Source organism: Protopterus annectens, chromosome 4.part0 (assembly GCF_019279795.1).
Source record: "Protopterus annectens isolate FY-2018-M chromosome 4.part0, PAN1.0, whole genome shotgun sequence".
NCBI lineage: Eukaryota > Metazoa > Chordata > Ceratodontiformes > Protopteridae > Protopterus > Protopterus annectens.
In genome coordinates, this window is record NC_056733.1 from 472,191,218 (window position 1) to 472,203,270 (window position 12,053).

Here is a 12,053-nt window from a genome sequence, read left to right on the forward strand (position 1 = left end):
AATACAGAGTTATTTGGTGGCCCATGTTATTAAGATGACGCTAATTCCATTGGCAGTGCTACTAAATATTCCAGCAATAGGAGTCGTATAGGGTTTCAGCCCTGATGTAGGCAGCATTCAGTAGAGGTGTTGACTGATGTCAGATTAATTTTTTCATAGTATAACAGAGTGACACAGTCACACGTTATACAGTAACACACAGTGTTACAGTGCATTACTGCTCTTATAATTTCAGTGACTGTAGCTACTCTGTTTTATATTTAAAATGAGGTATCCGGAACGGTCAGCCAGTAAGATGATTTTGGTGGGTAGTTTTTGCAAAAAAACACACAGAGGAAAAGGGGTATAACTAATCTGGTAAACACTACTGGTGATGTAACACTGCAGTTACACACCACACAGACCAGTAAGGATATTGCATTTCATATGACATTTTAAAGACCCTGTTGTTCACCTTATCATCTGATTAAGCTGTTCTACATTCTTGGATAACAAGAAGGACTCTTCCACTAAAATCTATTTCAGAGGTTTGTGTTAAGCTGCTTCATGTAATGGTTATATTATATGTACTAGGTAAATATAAGCTGGAGCTGATAATCCTTATCCTGATTGACAAGAACAATAGTAAATGGAATGAAAACATCTGCAACGAAATAAAATGTTTGTCATTCTACTCTTTCAACAGGAGGATCGAGGAAAGATACGGGACCTCTTCACTCCACCTTTTAGGAGGACAACACTACTGCTCTGGTTTATTTGGTAAATAAGACATTTTCAACTCAGGATGTAATAAAAAATGATAGAGTTAAATATAAGCTGAAAGTGTACAAACCATTTTAATGTAAGCAACAGAAAAGCTTTTTTAAAAGGACTGTACAGTATTTAAAATGTTTCAATTGTAACTGAAGGGGTGCATTATATAGGTAAATCCCAACGCTGCTTTCCCTTTTCATTCATGGCAGGTTCTCCAATGCCTTCTCTTACTACGGATTAGTTCTGCTGACTACCGAACTGTTCCAAACTGGCGATGTCTGCAGCAGTAGGTTTCTGTCTTATTAATGTTTCACATAATTTGTTTGACTGTTTTCCCCAGGTTATCATTTATATTTCTTACCTCCCTTTATAGATGCCTGTATGAGTACCCTAGTCAGCTACTGTCATACAAAAGCTAACGTAGCAATGTAGCCAGTCATGTGTTTTAAAGAAATTAAGTACCTTGTTACATGATGAAACAAAACAGGCTAGGCCAGGTTTGTAAGTTAAAGAGAAAGTGTATGTGTTGTGACTGTGACAGGTAAGGGCTATAGGCTTTAACTCCTGCACCACTGTCATTATTATAACATTTAAAGGTGCATTGTAACCAAATGTGTGGAGCTTGACTTAATTAGTCCCCATTAAAACACAAAGGACGATTGACTTCATGGATATACAGTAAATGTGATCTGCTGGTTTAGGTAATAGCCAAGTCTTGCAATAATCAGATAAGCTCCACAATGTTCAGCAACAGATATGAGTTAGAATTACTGGCTTCCAATGAATTTATTCACCTTAAGTCATGTCCAGTGCCTTTTAGTGCAACCTTACTAATAGTAATTAAAGCCTTACCAGAATTGGTTTCCATCCACACACACACACACACACACACACACACACACACACACACACACACACACACACACACACACACACACACACACACACAATATTTTTCAGAACGAGGTGTTAATAATTGTTCTTTATCACAAGCTTCCACCTTCTAAAGCTTTAAGATAAGCAACTACCAGTTTGTATAAACTAACAACAAAGAGCATACCTTACTGTTTACCCTTAAATGTGTTAATCTTTGAATATTAATTTATTGGCATTTAGCTTTAAGTAATCACTCTCCAAAAGGGACGACACTAAAGAAATGGATACATCAGAAAAATGCATAAACCCTTACCAATAAATAAACCATCAGCTACAAGCATTCAGAGTTGAATAATAGAATACTTCTAAATAATTATTTACTTAAAATAAGTTAAACATATATTATAGATTGTATACAAAATTATAAAGTCCAGGAAATCAGAAATGATGAAATCATTGTTTGGTAAGTTACATTCAAACCAATCCAGACTAGAGTACGGAATAACAATATGGAAATTTTATAAGAAATCAAACATGAGGAAATTGCAGAGAGTACAGTGTAATATACCAATGGCATCCATGGATGTGAAAAATTAAGTTATTATGAAATATTAAAATATGTGATCTTGTACAGTGTCTTATATAAATATTTAAGAGGAAAACGTATTCAGGTGTATAGACCATTTAGAGACGACTACCTTTTGTAATGTTTCGGGTTATCAGAACGTAGTAGAGAATCATCAGATAACCAATGTAGAAGACTCTATAGGAATGAGAAGTGTATTAATTGGTTCTCTGAGAGGGTAGCTGATGCATGGAATAGACTACCAAACTACATTAATGCAAAAGGTAGTTTAGATAATTTTAAGAACAATCCTGACATTTGTTATGGGAATGACTGTTCTAGTGTATTGGCAGGCTAGAGGGTCATTATTGCCCATGCCTGAACTATATGTATGTATGTATGTAAAAATTACTTTGAAAATAAATATGCAGACAATAAAAGGTCTTCCACAAGAAATATGAAAGACTTTTGATTGTCTGGATATTTAAAAGGGTAGATGATGGTCAGAAAAATTTGTCTAAAATTAAACAAGAAATTACCTGCTGTTGACTAATGGTATACTGTTTCTTACTGTCTGTCTCTGGTGTTTAAATCCAAAATAAAATTAAATATTTAGATTCCTTACATATGATGCATGTGATGATTGAACTCTGATTCCAAGACTGTCCCCAGGAGACAATCATGTTACTGAAATTATTATTTTTTTCATTAATATAAACCCTCTGTTTATAAGTCCCCAAACAGGATTTTTATACTTTTGAATTTTAAATGTATTTCTTTTTTTTTTACAATTACATATTTAAGAAGGAAAAGTAGATTTCAGCAGGCTAGGCCTAGATAAGGAGCACATTACATGACATAACCGGAATCCTCAAACAGAAAATTCTGCAGTAGTACAAACATTTCTGAAGTGCATTTCCAAAAACAAATAGAATTGCATTCTAATTTACACATTTCTCTGAAACATTACAAGCTTATTGAAATGGTAATTAATGTAACTTTATTCTAATTTACACATTTCTCTGAAACATTACAGACTTGGGGAAATTGTATATAATGTAACTTTTCTTCCTTTTGTCTATTAATGGATTGGTTACATATTTTCTTAATTTGATTCAACTGCAGTGCAGCTAGTTTATTTTATATGTATTTTCATTTTGAAGGACAGTTAACTTTCAGTTTAATAAGTCATCTTCACACATCTCACTAATCCCAAGAATCCAGCTAGTGCTGTGAGACTCTTAAGAAAGAAATAAAATAAAACACTTCATGTAACACTACCCATGTTCTTGCCTAGGAGGCCTATTTCTGTTTGTATTATTAACATAACTTCCATTCTGGAAAAATCGTGTTTTAAGACTGCAGTACCAAACTCCAGTAAAGAAGATTGCTATTTTGCCAACTAACTTTGTGTAACCGCATTTAAGTTGTTATGGTCTGCACCTACTGAGAAATTCCTGCCATACAAGTAGAGCTGGAATTTTTGGAGAGTCCATACCATCCACATACCATGTGATTATTTTATTGGTGAAGTCAAATAGGCTACTGCTCTTTTCTCTTTCAAGAAACTTGGCTGAGTAGAGCCCCTGTGGTGGTGGGGATAACACTGCTGCCAGCAATATGATGGGGAAAGCAATCTATATTTGTACACCCAGATGGCAGGATGCCACATACTGTGATGCCAGAATGGCTGGTACCAGTCTTTTAAAAATTAGTTCAACAGTTAATTCACAGTTGCAACCTTGCCTCAGTAATATAATGGGAAATATGCACTGATGTTCTGGGCATGGGCGTTCAACATCCATCCACATATTGGAATGCAAACACTCCCAGTCTCCTGTCTCATCACTCTATGTCTTTCTCTCTCTGTGCATCAGTGTCTTCTAGTGTTCATTTATACACAGTAACAACCTTTCACACAGCATATTTACACATAGACACACACACACACACACACACACTTCTCAGGGAAGGCTAGCAGAACTTTTCAATTCCCCACAGGCCTCTTCCTTACACAGTAGTACTAAGATCACCATGGAGTAGCCAATGGCTTCTAGTTACATGCTGCTCTTAAATTAAGCCAAATATGAATACAACAAATAATCCCTTTTACTGGTAGTAGGCCTAAGCAGTCTAATGGGGGACAGGACAGTGTAACTAATGCTTAACCTCTTCTGGAATTAACATTAGCCACACTGGCTTAAATGTTAATAAATTAGCTTTATGTAAATAAGTAAATAATAAAGAAAATACTGGAAATATAGATTAAAATGCACATACTTTAGCAAACACAGAGAAATAAAATGCAATAAAAATACTCAGGACACATACAGAAAAACTAAACTCCAGTTATCTCAGTTCCATGGCTATACCTTACTATAGAAATGCTATCCCTAACTTTCACAACTTAGATAGTACTGAGTACTTGCTCCAGTATCAGAATGTCTCAGAACATTTTATGTCTAGTAACTTGATAACCTCAAACCCACCTAAGAAAATAAGAACTTATTTTATAATATAATTACTCACGCCAAAATCTTTTTTGTGTTCCCTGAATTTTCTTCTTTAAATTTCAAGTCATATTATAACATTCAAATAAACAGTGTTTTACTTTATCATAATTTGGATAATCTATGTCAGTTTTTTTGATAGAGCTTACATTGCCTTACCTGTGATGAAAAGAGTTAAAAATCTCACCCATTGTCCCTGTCAATGTGTTATTGATTGCACACTGTTTCAAATACATGAATAAAGCTGTTAACCCCTTATTTATGCCAAGGAAACAATTTAGTACTGACCTTCTGGCATCTAGGGTTTGGGTATCTCCTCTAGTACTAATACGCTTTTACAGAGAGACAGTATATTCCTTTCATGCTGGTACTGCTTTTCTCTTTCTTAATCTTCTCACTTGCCACTTTCTTTTCACTTCTTTCCTGTACCTTATACTACTTAATTTTCACAGCTCCTTCAAACTCCACATATTTTTCTTTCAGATCAGCTCTGTTTAATTCCAACAGGATTTTGAGCTCATCTAGGGATGGAATGAGTTGCTTTGCAGCATGTTGTGTACACATAGCTATTGCCTGGCTGTCTCCACATTAATGGATTGTGTTTCAACTGTATATAGCACTGTTTTTGTGTTTTCCTTGGACATACTGGCGTACAAAATTTCCAGCTGTGACACTGATAGTTTTCAGTACTAACAGCTGATTTAGCTAGTTTCCTTATTACTCTGACTAGAAAATCAAATACATGCTGTGGTTGTAAAATAATAAACATGTGTTGATGTTCAACATGTTTTACAACCTATACAATTACAATTTACAAGATTTAACTGCTGCATACCAAATTATAATGTAGAGCAAGGCCTATGTAATCCCATTACTAACACCTATTATTACATGATGCTGAAGGGCAATGTCATCAATATTTATCTGTGGTGTAGAATTAGAAATATAGGTCTTGATTCCCACTGCTGACACATATTGAAAAATAAAGGGCCTTAATGTTATACAGTAAATGGGCACTGCTACCTTGGTTAATAGCCATGTCCTGCAACACCCTTATAAGCTCTACACAGCTTATCTACAGATCAGAGTTGTAAACACTGGCACCTCAGGATGTCACCCTCTTCAAATCAAGCCCACTGCACATGTGCATGCACAACTGTACACAGGGTATTTTCATAATGGGCGTAAATGTACTCTCTAGCACAAACTTCCTTGTACTCAGGCATTAAGGTACACTGCCAACAGTTAGTAGATACTAACAAAACAAGTTCAAACCTTACTGTTTACTCTTAAAACAAGCTAACCATTATATGCCTATACTGTAGCAATGTCTTTGAGCAATCACCCTCCAAAAGGGTGGACACCAAAGAATTGGATGTTGGATGAACCAGCAAAATGCATACATCATTACATATAAATAAACTATTATACACAAACATTTTTCAATTGAATAATGCAATTACTTACTAGAAGTAAACAAGTTAGGGTGTTTCTTTCCAAATAGATAATACAGACTATAAACATGCCAGCATAAGAAACTGAAGACAGATAATGATCAGAAAAAACTATCTGACATCTAAACTCGAAACTCTATGCATTATTTTTCATAATCACATCAAGCCAGAAATTTGCAGTATATAGTTTGTAACATAATATAGCTGAGAATATTCCTAGTCAAGAATTTATCCCCAAAAAGAAACCTTAGTCAGCACCTGTCACCCCTATCAGTGAGGGACACAGTTGGAACTCCTGGGACAGATTTGTGGTTCCCCATCCACTCATCAAGGTTGCACTTGAAGAGGGTCAACAAGGTACTCTGTTTGATGTGTATGTAAAGTGCATTCTAGAGATGGGGCAGCCTCTGGGAGACAAACCTGCCTCTCCAGCAGGTTTTGTTGATGTCACATATTAAATTCAGGCCTTCTGAGTGGGTAATGCGCAAGGAGTTAGACTTACGGATATGGAGCATATCTAATAGGGCAGGGTCTGAGATTGCCTTGTAGGTGAGACACAGATCACCTCTGAGCAACCTGTACGATACGGAGTAGAGTGATAGTGATTTGAGCCTGTCCATATAGAACAGGTGTTAGAGGCCATGGATTCTCTTTGAGAGGTATTTCTGTGGCCTTTCAGGTTGGTGCAGATGTTTGGAGGGGTACATACCAAATGGAGCTTTATACTCAATTATTGATCTAATGAGGGAGGAGTATAGAGAGGTAATAACCTCCTTTTTTATGTATGCAATCCCTTTAATTATGAGATGAACCAAGTAAAATGCTTTTCTAACCACTGCTACTGGGATGAAATCCACCAGATTTTATAACAGAAAACTCCAAATAGTTAAGCGCTTTCATTCGGATTAACACAGAACTTCTCCAGAAACATTTAATCACAAAGAATCAGTTCCTTAAATAAACTTCCTTTGAATTTGGCACCAAAAAAATACAGAAATTCTTAAAGCCGTACACACAAATCCTAACTGAGGAAATACAATACTATTAAAAATACAGTACTAGTAATAAAAATGCCTACTTGCAAAATATGGTATAAAACCAAAAAATATATGGACATGAAAATCACCACCAATATTAATATAATAACATAGAATGAAATATGTATCAATAAATGATGACATTGCAAATGTCAATATCATGAAATAACCATATAATTAAAGTGTCTGAAAAACATAAAAAATAACTATAAATGAGGAATAATATTTTTTGCCATTCCCTAGGGTCCAGGAAATTAACTAATACAAAGGGATCTCCCCTTTAAAATGTGTTTGAGGGAAACCAACTCATTTATACCTGTGGAACTTGTAGAATTAATTTGGATTTGCCAGAAGAATTCCCTGCATTCAAGGAAATTCTCCCAGTCACCACCCCTGGGATTTTTCTCAACATGTTCCAGAATTGAAAAGGAAAATTTGTTAAAATCCTTACATAAAACACTGTGCCTATACAAGGCATTAGTATGGTTGCCCTTACAAATGGTATAAACATGTTGATAAGTGCGTGTCTTAATGGGGCCTACAGTCTTGCCTACATAAAAAGATGGGCAAGATGCACATAAAGCAATGAAAACCACACCCTTTGTATTGCAATTGTAATGACCCTTAACCAATATGGGCTGAGACAAACCATATACATGTATAATGGAACCCCCCATAACAAACCTGCATTGCTTGCAGTAACCACATTTTTTCATTCCCCATTTATTCATAAATTTCTGGTGACTAACACCTTGCCATTCAAAAATGCTCTTAAGATTCCTACAGTTCTTAAATACAAATCTAGGGGAAATTCCCAATTTTTCAGTCAAACCAAAACAAGGAAATACAGTTGACCATTGCTGAGTGATATCAGCCCTTAAAAGGCCACTTTCCCTACTATAGGGTAAAACTAGAGCTCTAGTAAGGTCATTGACCCAGAGACTCCCCAGACTCTGTAATAGATTGCCCATACATGTCAAGCAGAGTGCCTCTTTGGCCCTCTTCAAAAGGAATCTTGACGATTGGATGGGAGAAAGGAAATTCACCCCAGGGATCACGTCAGTCACCCTGCTAGACAGGGGTCCAAGGAAGTAAATAGTGTGGGAAGAAATAGCCAGGGAATTGTTATGGCTAGGCTTGTATAGGCCCTAGGGCTGATAGCTTAGTACCAACCTATGAACCTATTTGATGTATCAGTCAGGAATTATCCATCTCCCCCCCACCACTTCTAACAGTAGTTCCTGTTGTCAAAATAGGGTGGTATCTAATGTACCTATGGTCAGTCACATACTGGGCTACAGAATCCAGCATGTCAATGGGGTAACTTCTTTCGAGGAACATTGTTTTCATTAAATTAACTTCTTTTATAAAAAGTGAATCATCTGAAACCAAACAGCTAAGCCTAATGAATTGCCCCTTGACCAAGTTACATTTCTACACCAGCAAAACCACCTCTTCCTGCGCGTGGGTGATGCACGGCCCCCAAAAGTAGTGAATCAACAGAAAACCAAATGGAGCCAGCAAATGGTGATAAAAATAAATGTATTGTAATTAAAGCATCACAGCATCACAGCAAATACAAACACAAACCGGTTTCGGCTGGTAAATTACACAGCCTTCATCAGTGTATTCAAAAAATAATAGTATTTACTGGCTTTTAAATACACATGCATAGAATCTCATTGGTGGAAAATTTATAAATATTCATTAAGCCCTGGGGGGAAAAGCCCTCCTAGCTTAATAATCCACTTTTTTTCTTTATTACTTAGAATATCATGCCAACCAATTTTATTCCTACGGTCTCCCTGAATCACATCAATAATTGTAAACAAAAATATTGCTGATGGGTGTGACAAATGGTGTTTATACAATGCATTAGTAATCTTTTTCTGTTTGATATTACCATAGTGTTCTGAAATACGTAACCTAATGCACCTTGAGGTTTGTCCAATGTAAAATGCACCATATTTGCATGTGGCCATGTAAATAGCCCAATCACTACTGCAGTTACAAAAAATGTTTATATCAAAGACCTTTGAGCAATTACGACTGGAAAATTCCTTGGTAGTACATATGTATTTACAATTTACACAGTGACCACAAGGGAAACAACCATACAGACCGTGTCCAGAAATAGTAGTTTGTATTTTGTCCCTGACCCTGTCTCCAGTTTTGTAATGGTTGAAATAAGATTTCAAGTTTTTACCATTTCTGTATGAACACATACATTTGTCAGGGATAATCCTAGCAACTTCTGGATCACTCTGCAGTATATTCCAGTGTCGCTGCACAATCTTAACAAAACTATTGGTGTTTCGTCCATAAGTGGTCGTAAGTCTAAGTGGTTTTGGTGATGTAATGGGCTTCTCCTTGTATATAAGCAACTGACTACGTTCCATACCCTGAACCTGGCTTCTAGCATTTGCTACAATGCCTTCCTTGTAGCCTCTTTGTTTGAATCTGTATGTGAGGTCCTCCGAATTTTTTGCAATATGTTGAGTATTGCGAACATATCCGTTTGGTTCTGATAAATTGGGATTTTGGGATGTTCCTGGCTATGTGTGGAGCATGATAACTTGTAGCATGCAATAATGAATTATACTGCGGAAACTTCCTGTGTGTCTCACTCTCAAGTGTACCATCAGAGAGTTTACGTATAACAACATCCAAAAAAATTATACTATGAGAATCATGTTGTTCAGTAAACCCTAAACCCCACTCATTGTTATTCAAATATTGCACAAAAGTGAGTAAACTAGACTCAGTTCCCCTCCACACTAGCCAGATATCATCAAGATATCGTCTCCAAATATCCATTTCCGAAAGAAAGATGTTCCTTATAGGATCATAAATTAACTTGGTTTCGACATAGGCCATAAAAAGGTCAGCGTATATGGGGGCAAAAGAAGCCCCCATAGCCGTACCCTTAATTTGCCAATAACAATTGTCTTTGTAATAAAAAACATTACAAGTAAGGACATATCTAGCCATGTCAACCAAAAATGTATTGAATGTGGAACTGTATAAACCTGCATATTCCAACCAATATGAAAAGGCTTGAAGACCAGCTTGATGTGGGATATTGGTGTATAAGGCACATATGTCAAGCGTACATAAAAACCAATCTTCTTCCAATTGAGCATCAGATATGATTTGCAAGAAACTCGTGGTATCATTTAACCTGGACCGAAGAAATCGTAACAAAGGTTTAAGGTGTTTAGTCAAGAACAGAGACAGAGGTTCAGTTAAATATTTTCTTCCAGACACTATAGGTCTTCCCGGTGGGTGTGTGGAATTTTTATGTACTTTTGGAAGAAAATAAATATATTGTGGATAACTATCCTTAACTGTTAAATGATACAGAGTGTCTTTAGAAATTACGCCCCTATCAAAAGCATTCCTAAGGAAAAGTTCAATGCATTTGGTAAATCTATGTACGGGGTCATTAGCCATGTGATTGTAATATCTAGTGTCTGATAACTGCCTGCGGGCCTCACTATCATAATCATCCCAGTTCTGTACTACAACAGCCCCACCTTTATCTGCCGTTGTAATCACAATTTGTTTATTTTTCTGGAGTTCCAGAATAGCTTGTCTCTCCCTGGAAGTAATGTTATTATGTTTCCATGCCAAGTTTGAACCTTGAAAATGAATATCCCTAAGCACACTGTTTTGAAATTGGTGAACCACAGTATTCATAGGTGGGGAAAAATTAGATGGATGATATGTAAATTTCCCTTTCTCAAAATCAAGACCAGAATCACCAAAAAACATTTTCAGGTTAATTAATCTACAGAAACTAGACAAATCTTGTGCAAATACATCCTCTGAAATGATAGCACCAGGTATAAAATTGAGGCCTTTATTCAATATTTTGACATGTAGATCAGACAAAACATGGTCAGACAAATTTAAAATGTTGTTGACAGTACTTTCATTTAAGTCCCTAACGCCAACTCCAGTAGTCCCTGTACATTGTGTATTTTTCTTGTGTTTGTGCCCACCCCGTCTATATGTGCTCCTAAAGGGGCTACCCCCGGACTTCTTTTGGGTGATGGTGATCCTGTTGCTGTCAGGGATTCATTATCAGTCCCTGATGAGGTATCATCACATGATGAAGTAGCATTGAAGTTGCTTTTTCTCAAAATGGATCTGGGTCTTTTCCTTTTCTTATCTGAATTTGGGAGATTATTAAATCTTACATGCTTAGATTGAGAAGAAAACGGGTTACCCCGGGAATAATCCTCTTGGTCCCTATTGAACTTTTTCATCTTGCGTGACTGTAGTTCAGCATCAAATTTTTTCAAGTCTTGAGCCACTTTATTCAATTTGCCTTCAAAAGAAGGCTCCTGTTCATAATTTTTTAACCTATCTGCCAGAGTCATGATCTCAGACAGCCCCTTGTCTATGGCTCGATTGTGAAACTTATAAAGTTGAACCACAAAAGACATTGTGGCTTCATGTTGTATCTTTGCCCACTGTGTGGTCAATTCATCATCTGCATTACTAACATGTGGAATAATCCGTATTCTTAACCCCCTTGGGGTTATATTTGCTGCCTGATAAGCCTTGAAAAGCTTACTGTGCCACACATTTGCTCGTAGCGCCCTTAATTGCCTATTCAGGTCATCAATTAACTTCTGACTTGTTATATCTGGGTTACTATTCCCCATCTGATCTACATTCCCGTTTGGATTTGGGTTCAAACCAAAGACCCCTAAATCCTCCCTGTCAGCCACCAATTCAGAAATGAGATTGGATAAATCCATATTGCTTGAAAAATAACAAGGAAAGTTGTATAGCTGCCAATAATGGTCAATCAGTTATGCCACGACAGCAAAGTCAAACTGTTAATAAG

The 12,053-nt window shown here is 36.4% G+C and overlaps 1 protein-coding gene across 1 annotated transcript in view; it reads left to right on the forward strand.

The window, feature by feature from the left end:
- The window catches only part of LOC122799383 (SV2 related protein), a 416,834-nt gene that overhangs the window by 287,807 nt on the left and 116,974 nt on the right, over positions 1-12,053 (forward strand). The window contains exons 10-11 of the mRNA XM_044068393.1: positions 686-759; positions 963-1,039. Of these exons, the coding sequence (XP_043924328.1) occupies positions 686-759; positions 963-1,039 (151 nt within the window). The remainder of the gene's footprint in view (positions 1-685; positions 760-962; positions 1,040-12,053) is intronic.